Source organism: Eleutherodactylus coqui, chromosome 7 (assembly GCF_035609145.1).
Source record: "Eleutherodactylus coqui strain aEleCoq1 chromosome 7, aEleCoq1.hap1, whole genome shotgun sequence".
Taxonomy (NCBI): Eukaryota; Metazoa; Chordata; class Amphibia; order Anura; family Eleutherodactylidae; genus Eleutherodactylus; species Eleutherodactylus coqui.
The window spans coordinates 179817696-179842970 of NC_089843.1; the positions used below are offsets into that span (position 1 = coordinate 179817696).

Below are 25275 nucleotides of genomic sequence, written 5' to 3' on the forward strand. Positions count from 1 at the left end.
ACAGCGCTAGTGGCAGAAGGCGCAGTTCCGAGGGCCAGGTAGCAGGGGAGGCGCGGAGATCAGGCAGCATGTACAGCACAGGCAGGGAAACACTCTCTAAGGCCTTTGACAGCTTTCTGGCTCCCCAGCAAGACTGTGTCACCGCTCCCCAGTCAAGGCTGAGTCGGCGGGAGCACTGTAAAAGGATGGTGAGGGAGTACGTAGCCGATCGCACGACCATCCTCCGTGACACCTCTGCCCCCTACAACTACTGGGTGTTGAAGCTGGACACATGGCCTGAACTCGCGCTGTATGCCCTGGAGGTGCTTGCTTGTCCTGCGGCTAGCGTCTTGTCAGAGAGGGTGTTTAGTGCGGCTGGGGGAATCATCACAGATAAGCATACGCGCCTGTCAACCGACAGTGCCGACAGGCTTACACTCATCAAGATGAACAAAGCCTGGATTTCCCCAGACTTCTCTTCTCCACCAGCGGACAGCAGCGATACCTAAGCAATACGTAGGCTGCACCCGCGGATGGAAGCATCGTTCTCTATCACCATCAAAAACGGGGACATTTTTGCTTCATCAATGTGTGTATAATATTCCTCCTCCTCCTCCTCCTGAAACCTAACGTAATCACGCCGAACGGGCAATTTTTCTTAGGCCCACAAGGCTCAGTCATATAATTTTTCTAAACAATTTTTATACATTTCAATGCTCATTAAAGCGTTGAAACTTGCACCTGAACCAATTTTTATTTTAACTGGGCTGCCTCCAGGCCTAGTTACCAATTAAGCCACATTAACCAAAGCGATTAATGGGTTTCACCTGCCCTCTTGGTTGGGCATGGGCAATTTTTCTGAGGTACATTAGTACTGTTGGTACACCAATTTTTTGGGCCCTCGCCTACAGTGTAATCCAATTAATTTTTTGCCCACCTGCATTACAGCTGACGTTACATCAGCTGTGCTGGGCACTGCAATGGGATATATTTATGTACCGCCGGTGGGTTCCAGGGAGCCACCCATGCTGTCGGTCCACACGGAGTTGTAACTACATGTGTCCACTTCTAAAGAACCCCAGTCTGACTGGGGCATGCAGTGTGGGCCGAAGCCCACCTGCATTAAACATGACATTACCTCAGCTGTGCTGCGCACTGCAATGGGATTTATTTATGTACCGCCGGTGGCTTCCTGGCACCCACCCATGCTGTCGGTCCACACAGAGTTGTAACTACATGTGTCCACTTCTAAAGAACCCCAGTCTGACTGGGGCATGCAGTGTGGGCCGAAGCCCACCTGCATTAAACATGACATTACCTCAGCTGTGATGGTCACTGCAATGGGATATATTTATGTACCGCCGGTGGGTTCCAGGGAGCCACCCATGCTGTCGGTCCACACGGAGTTGTAACTACATGTCTCCACTTCTAAAGAACCCCAGTCTGACTGGGGCATGCAGTGTGGGCCGAAGCCCACCTGCATTAAACATGACATTACCTCAGCTGTGATGGGCACTGCAATGGGATATATTTATGTACCGCCGGTGGGTTCCAGGGAGCCACCCATGCTGTCGGTCCACACGGAGTTGTAACTACATGTGTCCACTTCTAAAGAACCCCAGTCTGACTGGGGCATGCAGTGTGGGCCGAAGCCCACCTGCATTAAACATGACATACGGATCCCCAACACACAGCAGGACTATAAGATCCCAGGGACATTTACATGTTCCTCGTCCAATGTTGTGTACCTGATCATGTGCAGTAAATGTCCTGTTGGGGGTCTTTATGTTGGAGAAACAGGACAGAAACTGAAAGCCAGGATGAGATCCCATCGCCCACCTTCATTTAATCTGACGTTAGCTCTGCTGTCCAGGGCACTGCAATGGGATACATTTATGTACAGCCGGTGGGTTCCAGGGAGCCACCCATGCTGTGGGTGCACATGGAGTTCCCATTGCGGAGTTGTACCTGCCTGTGACTATTTATAAAAAAACGCGGTCTGACTGGGGCATGCAGACACCTTGACAGAATGAATAGTGTGTGGCACATAGGTTCCCCATTGCTATGCCCACGTGTGCAGCTCCTGATGGCGGTGGCACAGGATTATATTTCTCATTGCTTCTGTACAGCATTGTGGGCTATCGCCCCGCCCCTTTTAAAGAGGGTCGCTACCTAGCCGTGCCAACCCTCTGCAGTGTGTGCCTGCGGTTCCTCCTCATGGCAGACGCACTTATAAATAGACATGAGGGTGGTATGGCATGAGGCCAGCGTGTGGCATGAGGGCAGCTGAAGGCTGCGCAGGGACAATTTGGTGTGCGCTGTGGACACTGGGTCGTGCAGGGGGGGTTGGGCAGCATGTAACCCAGGAGAAGTGGCAGCGGAGTGTCATGCAGGCAGTGATTGTGCTTTGTTGGAGGTATTGTGGTGCTTAGCTAAGGTATGCATTGCTAATAAGGGCTTTTCAGAAGTAAAAATTGTTGGGAGGGGGGGGGGGCACTCTTGCCGCTATTGTGGCTTAATAGTGGGACCTGGGAACTTGAGATGCAGCCCAACATGTAGCCCCTCGCCTGCCCTATCCGTTTCTGTGTCGTTCCCATCACTTTCTTGAATTGCCAAGATTTTCACAAATGGAAACCTTAGCGAGCATCGGCGAAATACAAAAATGCTCGAGTCGCCCATTGACTTCAATGGGGTTCATTACTCGAAACGAACCCTCGAGCATCGCGAAATTTTCATCCCGAGTAACGAGCACCCGAGCATTTTGGTGCTCGCTCATCTCTACAAATCGCTGGTCGAAACGTCGCTGTATTACTCGTTTTGATTATGGGAGTATAAACTTGTCTGAATTATTGGCACCTATTGATGCTACCACCTTGACTTTGTTGATGGGACTTTTGGGACTGTGTTCACGTCCCGGTGGCTGCTGCATCGTTTTTGTGCCACTCCCTTATGGGGATTCCTTCAAGTGCTACTGGTGATATACTTTTTCTTGGACTGACATTTAAGGGAGCTTGATCTCCTTGAAAAAGTTTGCTATAGACACGTAATTAGGTTGAGTTACGTGTGCCTCATCCTTTAGATGATAAAGTTTACCATAATAAACTCGAAAAGCCTCCACTATGTGCTTCAAATGTGTCAACTTGTTTTTTTCGTCTTCTTCTGCCCACACATATGGGGCATTGATTTTAATGTTTTTTTCTCTTCACCAGACCACCAGTTTTGATAACCACTTTAACCCCTTGAGTGGCACGCCCGGAAAAGTTCCGTGACGAGCTCCACTGCTCATAGCAACATAGCCCGGAAGATTTCCGGGCTATGTATCACTGTGGGAGCTGCAGAGCACAATGCCACAAGCTGTGACAGTGTGCTCTGCCTGCACAGACCCACAGAGAACAAAGCAAGGGCTTTGAAAAACCAGCAGAAGATATTGCCGACATATCGGCAATGTCCTGCTTTGTTTACAGGTTGCCATAGAGACCATCGGCTTGTCAGAAGCAAGCCGATGGTCTCTGTGGCAGGGAGAGCTGGTTGTTAGCTGTCAGAGGACAGCTAGGTACTAGCTCTTACAGCAGAGATCAGAGAAAACCTCCGATCTCTGCTGTGTTAACCCTTTACATGCTGCAGTCTATGTGACTGCAGCATATAAAGGGTTGTCACTGCAGCATGTAAAGGGCTGTCACCATCGGACCCCTGGAATGTGATCAGGGGTCCTGATGGGTCCCTGTGGAAGTCCCCTAAAGGGACAAAAAAAAATAAAAAAATTTTAAAAAATTTTTTTTAAAAAAAGTAAAAAAATTATTAAAAAAATAAAAAAAACACTTGTCTCCCTTTACTTTGTAAAAAATCAAAAATACAATCACACATGTGGTATCCATGTGCGTCGTAATGACCCAGAGAAGGAAGTTAATACATTATTTAACCCCTTAATGACATGGCCCCTTTTTTCTTTTTTCCCCATTTCTTTTTTTCCTCCCCCCTGTTTAAAAAATCACAACTTGTCCCGCAAAAAACAAGCCCTCATATGGCCATGTCAATGGAAAAATGAAAAAGTTATGGCTCTTGAGACGCAACTGCAAAACTAGTTGAAATTCAATGATTAGACCATTTTAAAAAACCTGCCCTGGTGGGCACGACAGGGTGGTAGGAAACCTGCCACTCAAGGGGTTAAAGGTCTATTTTCACTAAAGAATGTCAGCCTGCTTTATGTCAAAAAGTTAAATTTGACATTTTTGATGTTTTGGCCAAACTATGCAAGGCTCGTAATCTGCGTTAATGGTCCTTGGTGTCTTAAGAATCCTTAGCTAACCAAATGTTCATAGCAAAATGAACTAGAACAAATTAGAAAACCAACTGTAGAAACAAAGTATACAGAGACTGTGCATGCTGGCTGCTGCTGAATTAGAGCCAGTAGACGTGCAGAAAGTGAGCCCTGTGAGATCTGAGAGAGCACAGGGAGTCTGTGTGCAGCTGAGATCCTACTGCATGAGCTACTGAGAAGTACTGCTGAAGGTGACAGTCTGCAAGAAAGCACACTGCAGGCTCAGGTGGCTACCATCCACAAGAGGCTACAGTGCAGCAGCTGAAGCAGCAGTGGCTGTTACAGAGGACTATTACAGAGGCTGCCCCTTGTTGCGATAAACTGCAAGATTCGGAGTATGGAGTTATAGTGAAACAGATTAAAAATCATCAGCGGATGTAAAGAGTTCGTCAGCAACAGGTTGTAAGTGAGGTCAGCCTCAATAAAAGTCAAATGTAAGCACACATATAGTGATTGCTAGGGACTATGCAGGCCTTCTAGTCATGTAATACTTTTTTTGGGATACTAGTTACTTCTTGGCTTGAACACTTAGTGGAACACTGAGACTTTACTGGGGACAAGCCTGGGACTTTCGGATAATTGCCTCAAGTATTTGTAAATTCCCCAGATGCAGTTATTACTCTGGTCATCTATGAATTGTGTGCAGTAAGCTGCAAATTAATGGTTTACTAGTTTATATCGAAGTACCCCATGTTCTATCCATGTTGTGTATTGCAGTGTGATTAACAATGGGTATTGCATTGTATGTGTATGCTAACAGTTAATCTTTCTAGTTAGTGATAATCATGTTTGTGTAACAGAACTATAGAATTTACGTGCTTTCCCCACTGATTTCTTAAGTTGCATAATCCATTTTCGCTGCAGTATTATTAGTATAACATTTTCCATTTTTCTAACTTTGTTGTCTGCTGTGTATCCTTGTACCTGTTTTGCCTATCATATATTGCGACATATGCATTTATGCCTCGGTGTGACAATAAGTCATTCCTCAGGAGGAATACACCGAAGTATGTGGGTGAAAAGGGACCCTGGGTGGACAAGGGGGCCATTGGCAGGTTGTTCACAGGAGGTGCTGTAGGGACTTGTTGCCCGTGGTTCGAACTTTCTTGGCTCTGAAAGGGCCTAGTAGAGTCATGTTCAGCCCAGGCAGCTTGCGTTTAGAATCTCACCTGCGGGGATCCCGAGTCTTGTTCATAATTTGGTGTAAAAAAACGATCACATGGCTACAGCATGCAGGAAGCAGATTTTTGAGAAGAGGCAAACATCTGTCCAAATGTTATGCTTATAAATCTCATTTAAAAAGAAGTGTAGTTAACAATCAGCCTTTCTCTTTCTCCTTTTTGAAGGAAGCAAACTTCCTTAGACAACATAAGAATATAGTTTCAGAAATTAACATTCTCTCACTTGCTTACAGTGTCTAGGAGGACCACATGGTTGCCATCCAAAGGATCAGTCAGGCCAAAATAGGCTTTGCAACAGTCTACACTCAAAGGAAGACACGTAGATATTTTTTCCAGTAGTTTTCAGTGGGATTCACTACACTATGGATACACGCGTCAATGTCCCCTGTGTGAGTTCACTCGCACGTGATCTTCCAGACCAGTCAGCGCAAACGATATAATGCAGTACAATCACAGAGGACATAATGAGACTGTCAGGTGAGACTACTAAGGTTCAGACCACAGCTTAGCATTATATTAACAATAATGGAATAAACAGATGAGGTTACTTCACAGCCTAAAAAAGAACCCAGTATATACAGAGTCAAATTATGACCACCAGCTAATATGCAGAGTAACCGCTGTGTGCCTCATGGATGGCAGCTGGGAGTGACTCAGTAAGGTAGAGGTAGATGGTCTCAGGTATCTAGAGCCATGCTGACTGCAATGCATCCAACAGTTGCTGGAGAATGCATGTGGGAGGATCCTAAGAGCGAACATGACCATCAAGGTGGTCCCACAGATGCTCGATTGAGTTCAAGTCTGAGGAATTAGAGGGTCAGGGAAATACCTGGAAGACTTGGCTGTACTTTTCCAACCACTGTCAGACATTTTTAGGCCCGTAACATGGTCTTGCTGGAAGATCCCATCTGCTCCAGGGAAGACAAACAACATGTATGGGTGTACGTGATCTGCAAGGATAGATTCATAACCAAATCGGTTCAGAGTGCCTTCCACATGGATTAGTGAAATGCAGATGTTGTGGAAATGGCCTTTGCAAGCCAGCTGTGACACTAGAGGATGAACCCATAGCTTCCTTTTCCATTTCCGTTCTTTCTTCAACATCTAACGTCACTCTCCAAATCTGCGAGGTACTAGCCAGGTCAATAGAACTGAAGACCTGTTCCAGAACCAAAAACAAGCCGAAAAGCATTAATAGAAATGGATGAAAGCTTTCTGTGATAGAAAATGTCTGGGTGGTCCTATGACCTTTCTGGGTATTTTCTATGGGTTGTGACAAAAGTAATATCAAATAGGCCTCCTTGCAGTTTTTTTTTCTGCGCTCTAGAAAAACGGATTACACACAGACAGTGTAATGCTGATTTGACTGTTGAAACATAAAAAAATGGACAATTGTAATCTGTAATTAGGGCCAAACCTTCCTTTAGGCTTGTCCATAACTGTGACCCTGCTGGAAGGAGGCTCCACCACTATTGAGTATAATACCTTTTTTCCTGGACTGATTTCTATTTATAACTTCTGTCTCATCATTGAAATCAGCCATTTAGTTTGTATACTGAAGTCACTTTAATGATGTCATCTTTAGTACCAATCAACTTTGGGACACTAAAAAGGATTTGGAACATAGGCTCCTAACACCCAGCTCTGTTGTTGCTGTCTGCAGGATTAATACCGTAACCCCACCAGAGTTCCAGTGAATTCAAAGGGGTTGACAGAGTTGTTTTTTTTGTTTTTTTTAAAACCTCATTCTCCATACAGTAAAATAACTAATAGGCACATAGTCACCTCTCCGTGCTCCCTGCTGTGTCTCATGCCACCAGGTCATATTTACCGGCTACTGCAGCATGTTTACAGGTGCTGCAGCTAATAATGGAGCTCAGCGCTCGATTACTGATCTCTCTTATTGACTGCCAGTGCCTGTGTTGTCCCAGCAACTGGGCAGGACTGCAGCCTATAAGCAAGCACAAGAGCAGGACACAGAGGGGAGAGGTGAGTATATGCATGTTAGTTTTAACTACTGTTTGGCACATTATACTGTAGCAGAGTAGAGCATCACTCTGATGGCTTAGTTTGCAGTGCTGTGACGATGTGACAGGTTCCCTTTAATCCCTGATAAATTGTCATACAATGCACAATCTAAATATTTGAAATCAAATGCTTTTAAACCCTTTTTCTTTTGTACTTCTTATGTTTCCCTATTCATCTCTCTTTTGACCACTGTTTCCAGGCTGGATTATGTTCGATGGATGAATGTACAAATGATTCTGTTACGATCGTGTGGGCAAACTAAGCACGGGGCCCACACAATCGTGACCAAGAGAGGATACACACGGGTTTCAGACAACTTGCCCTGAACTACAGGAAGGATTGACATGGCCCGATCTGATAGGGTACATCGCCCTGCTGAAGGATAGCTCAGTGGTCTTTGGATCTGGGCCCTAGCTACTCCTAGGAACTACGCACCAGAACAGGAAACAAACACATGCCACATAACAGGAACAGAACAACAGGACACAAAGAGCCAGAAAACACAGCATACAGCAGCCAAAAAGCAACCACTAGTGACAGATAGAAAGCTGAATATAAATACCAGGTATTAGTTGACATTTTGATCAAAACGTGGAAGCTAAGGGGCCACTTTATGGCTCCTGGCTATACCGCTAGTCCCTACACTAACCAGGAGTCCTGCAGAACCGAACACAGATCACACAGCAAACTGCAACAGGACAGAACAGAGCACAGATCACACAGAAAGCTGCAACAGGACAGAACGGAGCACAGATCACACAGAAAGCTGCAACAGGACAGAACAGAGCACAGATCACACAGCAAGCTGCAACAGGACAGAACAGAGCACAGATCACACAGCAAGCTGCAACAGGACAGAACAGAGCACAGATTACACAGCAAGCTGCAACAGGACAGAACAGAGCACAGATTACACAGCAAGCTGCAACGACATGGACTCTACCGCAGACTACAACAGGTAGTACATACAACACGGACTCCACCCAGAGATCACATGCACACAGATGAGACTCCACAGAAAGTCTATGTGTCCTCATACAAGGGGATAGACATTCAGCCACCGTGCTCACATAGGGAACTCTGCCACCAACTGACACACAGAGCGAGACATAAGAAGTTTGGAGGCCACACCTGTCAAGGAAAGGGAAAAGGAGAGCTGCATGTGCTGCAGACTAGGACTACAGGTGTCCAAACCATCTTTGGGAAGCAGAGAGACACAACAGACCTACATGCAAACACAGCTCTGAGTGGGAACAAAACAGATACATCCAAACAGTACAAGACCAGCAACTACTGACAAGAGCTGGGTTTATATGTGCTGCAGACTAAAGGGAGTTGGCTGCTGGAGAATACCACACCCAGCCAACTCAATTAACCCTCACCTGTGGAGCTGTGCTGCTTGGATCATTAGTACTACAGATCCCAGCGGCACACGTAACAGATTCCTTGTGAGAGTGCAGTTGTAGGCCTGTTAAAGGTGGTGTTAAATATACACTACATTAACTTTATTTCAATATATTGTGCCATTTCAATTTTAAATTGATGTTTTTGTCTTAAAGAATGCCCTTTTTTTTGCTTTTATGTCTTTTTAGAAGTATGTGCCGATTCGGTAACAGAGCAAACAAGAGACTGAGCTTTAATTCACAAGAGCTTTATTTTATATTGTAGAATAAGCTCCGTACACTTTTCATTTGAGTCTTCTGAAACGTGAACTAATGTTCAGATGTTAAGCGTTCCTGGTCCTCTGCCGTAGTGAGGCTGCAGTCTGTAGAAAAAGAAAAAAGTGGATCTTATACGGTGAACCAGCACAAATAAGGAAACACAAAAGTAATCAAGTCAACAAATCCCAGCGTTTCCTACACTAGGGCTACGTTTGGTTGCCTGGGAGTTGGGGGTAAAGTTGCAGCATAAACATGGAGAAACCTCCAAAAGTCAGATCTGGCCCGGGTTATACTTTTTATTCTATCTCATCCTGCATAAAGAGGTTTTACAGGGGTTAAGAAAACAATGGCTGCTTTCTTCTAGAAATAGTGCCACACCTGTCCATGGGTTGTGTGTTGTATTGCAACTTAGATTCATTCAGTGAAAGGGCTGCACTGTAATACCTGTTACAACCTGTGAACTGGAATGGCACTGTTTTTCTAATTTTAGACAAGCACTTTAATATGGACAATGACGAATAGAGAATAAAGGATAAAAAGCAGACCAAGTTACTCAAATGTAGCCCAAAGAGAGATATCTGTATAATATCCTATACAAATTTATAATATTATATAAACTGGTAACAAATTTAATGGTAGTAATGCCAACTCATGATTTTACTGTGCAATAAAAATATAATTCATTATATAACCAACACAAGCGAATAAATCGTATTTGCCTTTGCTGTTAAAAACCAGTTGGCTATGGCAGATCTACTATTTACCTCTTAGTGAGCCAGGCATTTCTTCAGAATCTCAAGGATATGAGGTCTCTGGAGGGACAAAAACAATGTAAATAGCATTAACTAACCAGCTAATATACAATATACATACATACATGCTTACATTTTTTAAATCTCTTTTTTAACCCCTTTAGGAGCAGGGGGTTTCAGTCTCAAATTATTTTGCCTTCATTTTTGTGTATGTTTTTCACTCATTTTTTTAGTTTTATTTGGGATAAAAGACTAAAAAAAAATTTTCTTTTTAATTTATAGATGTTTATTTTTAAAATGTGTATATTTACGCTAAAATAAAGTACAGCAATGGGTTCCACATTTTGTTTTGGACGTTTTGATATATAGTTTGTATAGTCTCAGATTAGTCTCGATCATTATGTGTCATATTTTTCTCACTGGTATGTGCTCACTTTCTTGTGAGTTGGTAGTGGCTCATCCCATCTCACAGTATCACAGAGAGCTGCAGTGTAAAGCATGGGAGATGGACCGAGCAGTAGTCTGAGCCACGGATGAAACACAGGGTGAGTTTCACACAACCTCAGACCTTTGCAGCCTATACTACTATGCAGCATCATTACAGGTACTTATTATAGCTTTAGCCTAAACTGGGCACATCCAAGAAGTAGGGAAGCAGCCACAAAATAAATTTAACCCCATTCACTTGAAGATGGGGCTGCAATACCAGGTGCAGCCAATAAGAAGTAATGTTCCTGTAAAAAAAAGACCCCTTTTTCTTAATCTTTGACTTTTTTTTTTAAACCTCGACTAGAATTTAGCTTGAACACACACTAAATGATAGCAGCTTTAAAAACTGAACAATAACTTACCTCTTCGTCAAAACAATGTTGGTGATCTTCTTGGGCACAGCATTTCTCTCGTGCTTTTGTGAATTCTCCGATCAACTCCTTCTTGTTCTCAATGGACATGCCAGGATTTGCTTTCATGGCGTGAATGAGCAATCTGTAATTTGATTATAAAGTGATACATTAATAAAGGCAAAGTGAACAAAGTATAACAGTTGCAGTGCACTGCATGCAGTTAGGCTGCTTTCACATCTGCATTAGGGGTGCAGTTTCCCTGTTTCATTATGGTCCTATGACAGCCCCAAACGGATCCCTTTAATTATAATGGGGTCCATTTGATCTTCGCATAGCTGCCCAACATTTTTCAGATGAAAAAGTCCTGCATGCAGGACTGTTTCTTCTGGCATTTTGTGCCGGATCTGCAAAGCAACCCCCGAATGGAGGTTCCAACGCAGATGTGAAAGCGGCCTCATTTATCATCTCTCGTGGCTCATATTTTTACAATTGTAGAAGTATGGTTCCCCATATTGGGCCCCAAGACTACTCTACACTTAGATAACATTTTTTATTATAATGGAATGTATGAATAATTATTTAAGATACAATTTAATGCTTTAGAACTTACGTATGTCTTTTATTACTCTTTTCCTCATCTGTACCTTCACAGATATCAGGACCAACTTGGAAAGCATTTGCATCAAATTCTGGTGCTTTGTAAGTTGGGTCAGCTCCAAGTTTGGTGAAGCATGGTCTTCTGTCGGCATAAGAGTTAACACAACAGTGACGGACTTGATCGTTGATGAATGTTGTTGATTGTCTTTCACACATTTCTCCTAATAATATATCTATCTGAAAACAGAAAACTATATATTTTAATTGCCGAGCAACTAATTACAGCAAGTAAAAATATAGCCTACATCAATTGGTAATATATTGTGTCCCCTACATTCAGTATTAATTGGTATTTATCACTACCAATTTGTGATCATCCTTAAAGCGTTCCTCTACCTGCATCTATTTATATGTTACTTCTGTAAAAATTGGAAGAAGAGATGTTCTTAAAATCTTCATTGTTTATTGAAATCAGTTATTTTTCTCTTTGGTCTTTATGTGACTAAATATGATGCAGATACCAGAACCTGATATAAAATCATACAAAATGCCAAGAAAAACCCTTAGGCCTCATGTCCACGGGGAAAATCAGATCCGCTGCAGATTCTACATGTAGAATCTGCAGCGGGTCCCTCCTGCCCCGCGGACATGAGCGCCGAAAATAAGAATTTAAAAGTATTTACCATCCGGCGCGGGCGGAGAAGATCAGCTGTTCCTCACGGCCGGATCTTCATTTTCGGCCGGCGGATGAATTCTTGACGCCGGCGGCACGTCGGCGACGTGCCGCGCGCATGCGCCGGGCACATCCGCCGAGCCGAAGCAAGGAAGATGCGGCCGTGAGGAACAGCTGACCTTCCCCGCCCGCGCCGGATGGTAAATACTTTAAATTCCTATTTTAGGTCTCCCGCGGATCCGGACGGCTTCCATAGGCTTCAATAGAAGCCCGCGGGAGCCGTCCCCGCGGGAGACCCGCACGAAAATGGAGCATGGTCCGGATTTTTCCATGCTCCATTTTTTTTTAAATCCCTTTTATTGACGATCCGCGGGTATTTATCTACCCGCGGGTGGTCAATGCATCCCTATGGGATGCGGATCCGCATGCGGGAGATCCGCAGCGGATCTTAAATCATATTTTGCCCGTGGACATGAGCCCTAAGTTCTATGATTCATACACAAAGCAAAGCCATGTGTACAAAGCCTGTACAGACGTTTACAGTGGCTGTGCAACTCTGTGGTACTAATATGGTATCCAGGTACTGCCATGCAGATTGTATTGGGCACTATATGTATGGACATATTCATCCCCTTTTCACTGTTTTTCACATCTTTCTCCACTTTTGAAAAGTAGCTAGGAAGTGGGTGGGGCTTTTGTGATAGCGGTGGGGCCTCCACAGATTTGTTGTAATCTACACCCAAAACTGGTAGAAATCACAGCGCTAATCTACACCTACTGATAGCAGGTATAGTTTGGTGGCTTTACCAGCCAGCCAATTATTATAGTACTTTGTTAGACAACACTGGAGCAAAAAGCAAAGACTGACATGGATCCTTTGTGGACTGCAACTGAGGGCCTTGATGTCCCTCCATAAAGGACAGGTACTTTTGCGGATTGCCAACTGTAATCATGTCATTACAGAGGGTTCCTTAGGTGTCATTTTTCAGTAAGCACATAGAGTTTTACTTCACTACAAAAGATCCCTTCAGTATCATATGTTGTAAATTCCTCAGTGAGCTGTTCTTCTCTTCTCTGCTTCTACACTCTCACGGTGCATGGTCTGACTGGTTGACAGAGAGTCATTGCCCCTGGCTGGCCCATTTTCTTTTTCTGTGTATATGCATGCTGGGCAGATCACCTGCTTTTTGTACTCCGTCAGTTGGTGTTGTCTGACCCAATAGTCCCTACTCTGTCAGATGGGTGATGTCTAATGCCTTAGTCCTCAATCTGTCCATATGGTAGTTGGACACCTGAATTATGTCTTGTATGTTGTGCATTGTGTGGCTGTGGACTTCTGTCTGTTAGGTATCTATGCCTAGCTCTGTTAGCTCTACCATTTGCTAGTTATCCTTCCCTATATACCATCTAGGGTTAGGCTAGGCTTTTTAGGTTTGTGATGTGGGGCAGTCTTTATTAGGACAATTGATCTGCTATTAGGCATGTTTTCAGGGATAGCGATCCAGTTCCTGTATTAGTCCATTATGGACATTTTAATCTGCCTTATGCAGATCATTTCCTCTATTACAATTAGAAGCATCCCAATTCATAACTGTACAGGACATGAAATAAAAAGCATCAATACCTTTTCTTCAGCACAAGCCTGTATTTGATTTTCAGGAAGAGCACAACACTTGGCAGCGGTTTTCGTCATTTTCCCAGTGATTTTAAGAAGAGTTGCATCTGACACCTCTGGCATTTTTGCTGTATAGCGACCTATCATGCTGATAAGAGCAAAAAGATAATATTTTAAACTCTTACATAAGGAATTTTCCTATTAAAGGAGTTGACTCATCAACATTTATCACCTATTCACAGGAAAGATGGTAAATGTATGATTTGAATACTGAGATCCCCATTGATATTGAGAACAGCAAACCCTAACTGCCCCATATGAATGGAGTAGTGGGATCCCAGCAGTCGAACTCCCTAAAGTTCATATATATTTTAACAGCTATCCTATGGATAGGTGATAAATGTTGTTGATAAACCAACCTCTTTAAATAATTTTAAAAAAAAGTTTTTAGTATATTGAATACACGTTTGTCCTCAATATGCTCTTCTTATGTTTTTGGAACAATCATTTTAGCATCATATAACAAAAATACTCTGCAATGCCTAAGGGTTATTCCCCTCATATAACTTTTATTGTTTTCCACCTGGATTCTGTGTATATTAATCAAAATGGCTGTTATTGGGGTCCCATCCTCTCCATAGCGTTTAGAATTTTGCAGCTTCAGCACTATCTGATTGCTCTGTCATATGAAAATGAATGTCATTGGTCAAAACCCTCCAAAGAACTCCATCCAACAGACCCATTCATAGTCTAGCAAACCCTTGGACCTGCATAAAAAGGCTCAATGGATGTCACTTAATTGAAAAGTTATGTAAATAGAATTGTAAATATGTGAAATATGAGGGCCTTACTAATTATTAAGTAGGTAAAACATAATAATACATATTACTGACTTAATCTCTACCTATTCATCTTACTCTATCTGTATATTCTTTTACCCTTTCTGACAACACCTCCCACTTTGTCAAGTTATTCACAGGCATACTCTGCGAAACTTACACACTTTGATAATCATGATCTCCCAACTTCTTGTAAAGTGCACAGTTCTGCTGAGTTAGCTCTTGGGCTTGTTTGATTCCAGCTTCAAGCAACTGAGGCTACAAAATAACAGAACATTTTTGTAAATGAAAATATCTGTTATGTATTACTTTAACCAACAGATAAGGGCCCATTCATATGGAGAGTATATTGCCTGCATACTATGTGCATGTTTTTTATATGCAGCACAAATCAAATAGGCATGTAACATGCCTATTTGCTACCTATGTTACATATGTCAAATCCCCATAGCCTATACTGGCGCGTAATAAGCATAAAAATAGGACATGCTGAATTCTTTTACGCATGTGAAAAATACGTGTGTAATACACAGGCAACATAAGCTCGTTCAGATGAGCAATGTTTTAGCGCTTGTGAGGCATGTGAAAAGAGCACTTCTATAGGAACTATTAGGTTCCTATAGAAGCATTCACATGAGAGAATGTCAGGCGCGCTGAATCGGCGCATCCAACAAAGATAGGATATGCGAGTGCAAACTCACATGCTGGCTCTGAGGTGCGGGCAAAGATAGGACATGTCCTTTCTTTGCTGTCTGCTTTCCATAGGCTCCTATTGGAGCTGGAAAGCACGCACCTTGGACCTCGGATCATGATCATCTTTTCAGCACTTTAGCAGCTATGTTTTCTCGCTGCTAACAGCGCTACAACAGCGCTCGTCTGAACAATCCCTTATACACAGCCAACATAAGCCCGTGTGAGTGAGCCCTAATTGTCTGGGTAAGTAGACATACCGCATCCTTTAAGCAGTCCGCAGAATTTACGTCTGAACAGCACTTTGTAAGCAGAGCCTCAAGGCCTTTAGCGACTCTCAGACAGGTTTGTACAGAACTATCTTGATGTTCTTGTGAAAATGCAAAAAGAAATCTGCAAAAGCAACAATATGGAAGTATTAGATGCTTTAAATTACTTTTCAGAGTATGTGTTCATCAACTTATGTCATAAGAGATAGATAGATAGATAGATAGATAGATAGATAGAAGATAGATATAAAATAAATAGATAGATAGATAGATAGATAGATAGATAGATAGATAGATAGATATCATATATGTATATTTACTTGGCTAAGTATATGTCTTTAGTTTCCACAAAGTTTTTGCACACATGTTCATGCTCTATAAAGTGTTTCAGGTCTCTAGACTGAGCTTCTGGGGCGTGATCTTTAGGTAGGGCATGCATACAGCGTTTGCGCTCAAGAACAGGTTTTTCACAACAAACTTTCAAGCTGGGTGATAACTTCTCTTGATTTTCACAAATATGATCCATATATTCCATCTGCCAAAAAAAAAAGTGTAATGCAATATTGCCATGCCTATACTTTAAAGAAGAGATTCTTTGCTGGCTTTCCCATGAAAATACTTTCTCCAGTGCACCAGAAGTTTAGTGTAATAATCATAGCAAGCAATCAGAATAGTTTTTCTTTTTTCAGCATATGTAAGGCTGCTTTCACACTTGCGTTGGAACCTCCATCGCAGATGTGGCAGAAAATACAGGAAATACCAGAAAAATGCCGGACAGCTGAGCGGAACCCAAACTGGAGTCAATGGGGTCCGTTCGGTGCTGTTCAGTTCCATCATAAGATGAGTCAGTTCAGCCGGGGGATTCCCCCTTTCTGCTCCTCTAACAGAGAAGGAAAATGGATTCCCCAACGCAAATGGGAAAGCTACTTAAGAAAACGTTGGTTGAAAAGTGACTGGTCCACATGAGGCCACTGTCCATATGATAACATTAACTGCCAAAAAGACATGGGTGGAAGTATTGTCATGGGGTTTTTAAAACACAGAAGCGTTTTACACAAACAAAACCTGTAATGTAACACTTTGATAACCTGGTGCAAGAATAAATGTTCCAATTAGATGAAAAGCTCTGCAGAGACTGTAATATAGAACTTCTGGGAGTTTGTAAGTCAGGGCCCATGCAGATGACCACATTACAAATAACTGTGTCTAGATATAGCTCTTGTATACAGCGCTTGTACATGACATGTAAAATGTTCCATTACATGCATTTCTACATCTGCATTCTTCCCTAGGAGTACTGCTACTTGGGGAGAATACAATGTCCCAGACTGGCATCATAGACAATTGTGTAATAAGACATTACATATTCTATTCGACTATTGCTAGATTTAATTATAGGACGATTCAGAATTTCTGCCTCCCCACTTCATCAATATACTACATAAATATGTCCGTTTAGACATGCAGCAGCTGTCTTACCTTCTCCATCATACATTCAAACTTATGGCCTTTACAGCAGTCCTTAATCACGTGCACAGCTTCTAGGGTGAGTTGATGTGCAACTTCAAAATTAGCCGTAGAGTAATGTTGGCCGGTTTTAGATAGTTTACTGAAGAGAGAAACGAGTAACAGAATAATAACAGGTTAATGATTTATTCATGTAACTCAAATCATGAAAATCTTTAATCACATATATATAGGTTATGTCCAGCTTCTCAAGCAATTAGCGTTTTTAGTGTTACAATGCATCTAAAATAAAAAATGATTGCAAATAGTCTTTATTCAAAATTGTTTTGTGTCTGTATACCCTAATTTATACAAATATACATTTATAGGTGAGCAAGAAGTAGGGGACAGATAGAAGATACGCAGTTCGATTCTCATAGTCTATTTCAGCTAGGGCTAGACATAGATTTGTGACATGAGTCACAAGATCCGAAGAAGAGGAGGGTGAAGCAACCTCTATTTAGAATATAAATTAAATGGTGAAGAAAGCAAGATTTACTGAAAAATATACATTTAAGGTGCTGCCAGTCCAAGTTTCACCATCGTATATAATGCACCGCAGTAATGTGACTTTCAGAAAATCGAAAACCATGGTCCTTGGGCACAACCCCTTTGACCAAGAAATTCATTGAGACAAGGGTATTAACATGATTCTTGTTTATTAGTTTTAAAACTGGACAATATTGATGTGTTTCAGGGATGAGGCTTCTTCAAAAAAATGTCTGAATGTCATTCTTCTTTTTTAAGTGCGGAAACCATCAGATCATTCATCCACTGCACTCAATTCAACCATTTTCTAAGAAAGGTGTTAATATTGTCTAATTATTAATTAAAAAAGAACTGGGTTAATTCCCTTGTCTCAATGATTTTCTAGGTCAAAAGGGTTGTACCCAAGGTCCATGGTCTTTGATAGTAACATAGTATGCAAGGCTGAAAAAAGACAAATGTTCGTCCAGTACAGCCTTTTTTCACCCTGTTGTTGATCCAGAGGAAGTAAAAAAGAAGGCGTCTAGAAAGACATCAAGTCCCCTTTTAAACTCCTCTATGAATTTTGCCATCACCATGTCCTCAGGAAGAGAGTTCCACAGTCTCACTGCTCTTACAGTGAAGAACCCCCTTCTGTTTTGGTGATGAAACCTGCTTTCTTCTAGACGTAGCGGATGCCCTCTTGTTACCGTTGCAGTCCTGGGTATAAACAGATCATGGTAGAGATCCTTGTATTATCCCCTCGTGTATTTATACATAGTTATTTGATCACCCTTTAGTCGTCTTTTTTCCAGGGGAAAATAATCCCAATACTCTGGGTATTCCAGTCCTCTCATTCTGTTTATTAATTTAGTTGCCCTTCTTTGAACCCCCTCCAGCACTGTAACATCTTTCCTGAGCACCGGTGACCAGAACTGTACACAGTATTCCATGTGGGGCCTGACAAGTGCCTTATATAGTGGGAGGATAATGTTCTCGTCCCTCACCCCTATACCTCTTTTAACGAACCCCAAGTTTTTTTTTGCCTTTGCAGCAGCTGACTGGCATTGGTTGCTCCAGTTAAGTCTACAGTCAACTAGTACCCCCAGGTCTTTTTCCATCTCACGTTTCTCTAGCAGTTCCCCTATTTAGTGTATATTTAGTGTACATTTATCAATATTGAACTTAATTTTTCTACCCAAGATTATTTTGGTCAATTTGCAGCCGTACAGATTCATTTGTCAGAAGATATAATTTCTATGCAATTTGAGAAATATTTCAGTTTTTTGATGCAAATTGCATGAAAAATTATACATTTTTCTCGAATGGAGTGTTTAGGTTGTTTTTTTTTTTTGGAATATAGCACTGCAACTTCAGACTGAGGGCTGTTTTACATGGGCATAAGTGTATTTCGACTTCGCAAATATGCCACATCTTTGCACACATAGAAAAATATGATCAAAATATAATTGATTTTGCGTATATGTGCGCAGCAAATATGCAGATTTTCTGTGTATGTCATGCGCATTTACGCAAGCCCATTGATTTCATGCAAATGCACAGCAAGATAAGTCATACCACATATTTTCATGTGATCACAAATTGTGTGAAACAATACGCTCATGTGAAATCAATAGGTTCTATTCACTTCGTATTACATTGCGCAAATACGCTGGTGTGAATGAGCCCCAATTGTTTCTGATGAAATCCTACTTGCTGTAGCTGCCATGTAGCAGATACATTGAGCCACATTTATTGCCTGATGCGATGTATTCTTCTGAGATGCTGCATGATGTGACTGATGCTGCTTCATTTGAAACAGCAAACAACAAATACGCCCAAACAGGACAGGTTGTAGGGGTGGCAAACGAGGCAAACAGGACCTCTGTTTCCAAACGCCACAAGTACTCAGTGCCTGCAGCTATTCAGCAATTTACCATGATAGGAATAGACATTATTAAAGTAGTTTTTCTGTAGTTCAAACTTACATGGCCCCAAGGACTCTTTCATCGAATTGCTCCAAGATACGGCAAGCCTGCTTCTGCTTACTTTCAATATAATATGTGTTTTTTTGGACTTCAACGCACTGAAAAAAAGTTGCAGAAAAGTTAATGAGAAAAAGTAGGAACATATTTTAGACTGTCTTCACATCTCTGTTCTGAGTTTCCTTCCAGGGTTTACATCGTAAATGCTGGAAATAGTAGTGCATCATGCAGCGCCATTCTGTCTGGTAAATGACAGTCACCGCAACAGAAATCCGACAAAATTCATATAGCCAATGGGTTCTGTTAGAAGCCACTGGCAACTATCATAAAATGGAACCCACAATATGTAATTTTAGTTTATCTGTTCTTATGCCTGAACAAACAGTGAAAATTGAAATGGAGGAGGGAACTTTTATGAAGTCATATGCACTTTCACAGGGTTCTCACGCTTCGTATTCTCTCAAGCCACTTGATTCCTGAGGGTGTATTACTAGTTCTGCAGCTACAGCGCTCCGTGTTCACTTAGAGGACTCTATGTCCACAATCTCCATCCTTAGACATGCTTCACAGAGCGTCTCTATAGGTGCTTTCACACCTGCATTTGTAGTTCCGTTTTCTGGCTTCATTATCAGAGCAGGAAAGAGGAATTACCTGGCCAAAGAGATCCGTCTTATGACATAACTGAATAGCGTCAACGGGCCCCATTGACTTAAATGGTATGTGTATGGTCTCCGTCCAACAGTCTGGCATTTCACTGGACGATAAAGTCAGGACTTTTTCTTCCAGCATTTTGTGCCGCATATCTGCGACAGACCTCTGAACGGAGGATCCAGCGCAGATGTGAAAGCTGCCTAATATCAGAGCTATAACATCACCTTTCTTTGACTGAATTGCTACAAATATTACATGCAATTATACTGTAAGAATCTGTATACCGCACCTTAGTATCATAGCATGTCTCTTTCTCTTCCTTACTTTCGTGAGCACAGCATCCAGTGATAATACCGTCATATTGGCTAGCAAGTCCCATAACTGCTGTGGGGGGCATATCTGGGTGCCTCTGGCTAATTTCAACCAGGTATCTGAAAATATACAAACCAGACAGTTAATATAGTGAGAACTGACATCTCTGCTCTAGAAGGCATCGGTTACAAAACAACGTCATCATGTCTTCTTACTGTCAGTAGGTGGTGCACATGGACATGATCAAGACAGACTTTAAGCTTCTCGATGTATATAAGATTTGTTTCCGTTCACTGACTACATGCAGAGCTTTTGTCTGCAAGGAGTTGAAATACAAAGTATATTGTAAAGTTTCATAATTTTTTTATTGTACAATGAATAAGGTCCAATGTCCATGGCAAATTTGATTTGTGGAATCTGTGCAGGGCACCCGCATCAGAGATCTGCAAATCAAGCCGCCCATAGAAAAGCATGGGTGTCTGCAAATGCATAAAAGCATGCAGATTTCTTTTGTGGGTCTTTTGGTCGGGAAAACAAAATCGCAGCATGCTCCTTTTTTGTGCAGATCCCGCACTGACGGTTTCCATTGAAGTCATTGGAAGCCGTCCAATCCACGGCACACCTGCAGTTGACACAGCGAATGTGCCACGGATTCCGCGGGAAAGCAGGAGATTTATAAAAACAAATAAACGGTACTGCGCATGTCTAACGGCGAGCCGTGAGGACCATGCGCAGTACAGTGAGCCCGAAAGTGGAAAGATCCGTGTGGACGCCGCTGCCGGGGAAATATGGGTAAGCATGGGTCACTGGCCGCGGGCAGAGCTGGATTTCATGTGAAATTCCCAGCACGGAATCCCACCCACTCATGGACATGAGTAGAGATGAGCGAGCATACTCGTCCGAGCTTGATGCTTGTTTGAGTATTAGGGTGCTCGAGATGCTCGTTACTTGAGACGAGCACCACGCGGTACTCTTCTCAATTAAACGAGCACTGACCATTGAATTCAATGAAGCCGGCAATACAGACGGCTCCATTGAAAGCAATGGGCTGCCGGCGATCGCGGGATTAATTGTCGGGAAGGGCTTAAATATATAAGCCCTTCCCTGCAATTCATCCAGAAATGTGTAAAAATTAAAAAAAAATATACTCACCATGTCCCGGCAGAACGATGTTAGCCCATTGAATTCAATGGAGCCGGCAATACAGCCGCGACAATTCTCTAGACATGAGGCCTTAGTGTAGTTTTCTAATGTTATTCTATTTTCCTTTGGTTCTAACAGCAGCAAAATGTTGGGAATTTATCAAGAAGTAACTCCACAGGCAGGGCCATCTTATCTGGTGGAATTTAAAATTGCCCCCCAGGGAGCCATAGCCTCTGAAAACTGGAAATTGAACAGATGAATAAATAGGAGGTGCAAGCTCCAATGAAACCATCTCTTCAAGTCCTCACAAAACAGGAAATTTAGTTTAGATATGTCATTGTCAAACCTGTTATAATGAATTGCTTGTGATTATATCATTCACTGCACCGATGGGCATACTATATAAAAAACATGCGGTAAAAAACATACTAATGAAGAAAATCAATCAATGTATGTTAACACTTACGAGTGAAAAGAATGTTCATGGTTATCCTTGTGTTCTGTGCAGGCAGCATCAACATCTGGTCTTTTATGTGGCTCTTTTTCAATATTTCTGTGTTCATGGAAGCACTGTACTCTCTCTGGATCTTGCTTGGCACAGCAGTCAACAGCCCAGGGATAACCGTCGGCCAAATGTGGAGCTTTACAAACTTGATCAAGGAACAGAGTTTCCTGTAAAGGCACAAGAAATCAGGCAGTGGAGGTAATTTGTAGAAAACCAGTATTGTTGTTGTAGAATGGGATCTGTATTTGGTCGTTTTAGAATATGTATGGCTGAGATCCCATATAGCTTTGTGCAGCGAATGTTTTCATACTGAAGCTTGACGCAACCAATACCATTGGTACATTGCTTGCACCAGCTTGGCTTCCATAGCCAGACAAAGCTGGACAGAAAAATGCTGCATGAAAAGCGTTTCTGTCCGACATAGGTCAGGATGAAAACTAATGCGCTGGATGCCATGAACTAATCTACAGAAAACTATAGGATCAGTTCTGGCATGAGCTTCTCTCCAGTGTTGTACTGCAATGCCAGGGGAACAAGGCCAGAATGCTCGATAAATGGGAACCCTCTCTAGCCGCTGAAGATAATATAAAAGATTCAAAGGAATACTTTGGTGTTTGATACAAAACATTTCCACATCATTGATATTTCTCTCCGTATAGAGGACGCCTGGCTGCGGCAATGAAGGTTATTCCATGGACACTGGGGCCAATTCCTACATGAAAGTCTATTTTGGACTCACTTATGTTTATAATCTGCAAGGTGGGTCTGGTAATGTAAAAGTTATACTATGGCGTTATCACTAGTAAATGTTCATACTATTGGTTTCTTGCATTCCCCATCTTCTTCATGATCTGCACAATGTTGAGCAAAGGTGGTCATTTGCTTTGCCACTTTCTCGAGTTCTTCTGTTGAACATTTCTGGAGGTTCTGAGCGAGTGCAACCAGCGCCCTGCCAAATAACAATATATCATTAAATAACCTGCTTATGCAAAGCTAAAAAGACAGATAACTGTGGCAGAAAACAGAGAAAGCTTGTCACTAGTACTTACAGGTCTTCAAAGTGTTCCTTGCCTAACATAAGATATAGCCCACCAACATGCCGAGATTTATGATCTATATAAAATATAAAAACAGGAAAGGAATGAATTATATTTGCATATATATATATATATATATATATATATATATATTTATAAAATTTGCTTATACATTATTGTTCTGATTAGCTGTTAACTTGACATCAACGTCTGAGGCTCCATCACTGATTTCCATGAAAATCATGGATGAAATAGCACTGCATGCAACGGCATTTCATCTGTTAAAATGCTGAAATTCATAAAGGCACTGAGCAGTACCCATTACAGCTAATTGGTTCTATTTGGTAGCGTTTGGGTCCGGTATGTTCAGGATCCAGCACTTCTCCTCTTGCTGTTGTTCAGCTCCTGGAATCGAGCTGAATAACGAAGGGCCGTCACGCAAGTGTGAACAAGCCCTTAAAGGGAACCTGTCACCTCCCTACAATACAATAAACTAAGTTATGGTGCTGTTGGGGGAGGTAACAGGGAGCCCTGTGATGTATTTTATATACTCATCAGCTCCCTGGTTCCTGCCAAAGATCGTGCATCGCACTGCAATGTGACTCTTCTCAGATCGTCAAGCCTATAGAAATGTATGGGAAAGCACGTGCTCGTCACCCTGAGAAGAGTCACACTTCCGTGTAATGTGTGATCTTCTACAGCGCAGGAATCAGGGAGAAGGGGAGTATAAAAAAATACATTACCCGATTCCCTGTCACCTATCCTAATAAAGTAGAAGTCTGCAGAGGCTTTTGCAAAATTCCACCAGTGTCTACAAAAGTAGGCCAGTGGGGCAACATGCAAAAGATTTGTTGCAGACATTTTTGCGACTGAAAATTAGTTCCATATATTTGAATAGGAATGTTTTTACATCAAGACAGATTTCTACAAACCTCTTTTATATGTATAGAGCAGTCAGAGAAATGTCTACAAGGAACCTGCCACATGTGCCAGTAAACATACCCAAAGGCTAATTAAAGTACTACTAGAGGGAGATGATCATTTGGTCTATGACCCTAGAATTTACATTGCATTAGTGCAATTGTCATTATACTGTAAACCAATATGCAGTCAACTCTATATGACACAACTTGCAAACCACTTAAGATATTAGGAGTTTGTAAATCATGTGCTTGGAACATATCTTCTACAAGAAATGGAAGTGAACAGATGCTTATATGCAGTGAAAGCACATGATCGCATCTTACCAAACATACATGTATACAAAACTGAACGGGTATACTTGGTTAGTTGACGTGTAAGGCCAATAAGTGCTATATCTTTGTGCTGGTCCTCCAAAAGTTTTACAGTAATTGGAAAACTTTTATGTAAGGGACCTTTAGAACAGAATATTTCTGCAAGACGCAACTAAAGACACAGAAAATTCCACACCAAAATCCACATGTATAAATGTGGGTTATGGAGCTGTGTCTTTAGGTGCGTCTTTAGGTACGTACTGCAGAAATACTCTGTATGTATGAAAGGTTCCTAACAATGCAGTGAAGTTATAGCTGCAAAGAATGTAACCATTGGTGGTAATGCAAAAAGTGGGGAAAATTCCAGACAGATAAAAGCATTTGCGCTCTCAATCCAACAATTAAGTAATAAAATCTAATAACAAACCAAATATCCTTGATTTGTAAATCTGTAAAAGCACAGGAACGAATAACGCAGGGATGACCTGTGGGGCATCTATGCCCGACAGATAGTCCCGAGTAAAAGCACCCTAAGTTGTGGTCTTCATGCAGAGAGGAACAGATAAAGATAAATCATTTTGTTTGCTACTTTAATATTAATTACCTGTCGGTCTCTAATATCTCTTACCTGCATCTCTCTTCTTCAGATGCCTTGCCTCAGTTGCTAAGGTGCAGAAGAGCAAGCAAATCAGAGTGACCCACTTCATGACTGCAGATCTTTGGGGAGGACCTCGTTGAAGCCTGCAGAAGATGAGGAAACCTGTTGAATATATATGCTTAGTGGAACCATTTGCAAATCATTAACCAGACTGGTTCTATAAATTATTAATATTTACCTTGTGTTTGAAATAACAGGATAGAAAAACACAATATTTAATCAATTGTAAATTAGTTTAGTATTGGCACGTGTCTCTTTAAAAGTCCTTGTGCATCAGGTATGATGTCCAAGGATGAACGACATCAGTCTTTGCTAATTATGAAACTACGAACAA

General features: G+C 41.9%; 1 protein-coding gene across 1 annotated transcript; it reads right to left on the bottom strand.

The window, feature by feature from the left end:
• Nucleotides 1–9141: 9141 nt before the first annotated feature.
• Nucleotides 9142–25031, bottom strand: LOC136572985 (albumin-like). Its single transcript, XM_066574049.1, has 15 exons — nt 24912–25031; nt 23061–23124; nt 22828–22960; nt 21973–22178; nt 20341–20482; nt 19404–19501; nt 16924–17053; nt 15765–15979; nt 15436–15568; nt 14646–14743; nt 13656–13794; nt 11372–11595; nt 10771–10903; nt 9932–9979; nt 9142–9271 (listed from the first exon to the last, which is right to left on the bottom strand). The coding sequence occupies exons 1-14, from the start codon at nt 24988–24990 to the stop codon at nt 9935–9937; spliced, it is 1839 nt and encodes a 612-aa protein (XP_066430146.1). The 5' UTR covers nt 24991–25031; the 3' UTR covers nt 9142–9271; nt 9932–9934.
• Between the last annotated feature and the right edge of the window lie 244 nt (nt 25032–25275).

Excerpts from the sequence above, each read along its gene's own strand:
- LOC136572985 (XM_066574049.1), bottom strand. The coding sequence starts at position 24,990 with ATGAAGTGGGTCACTCTGATTTGCTTGCTCTTCTGCACCTTAGCAACT. Across the intron at positions 17,054-19,403 it reads GAAAGAGTCCTTGGGGCCAT|TAAACTATCTAAAACCGGCC; the intron begins GTAAGTTTGAAC and ends TTCTCTCTTCAG. Across the intron at positions 13,795-14,645 it reads GATCATGATTATCAAAGTGT|CATGATAGGTCGCTATACAG; the intron begins GTAAGTTTCGCA and ends TGCTCTTATCAG.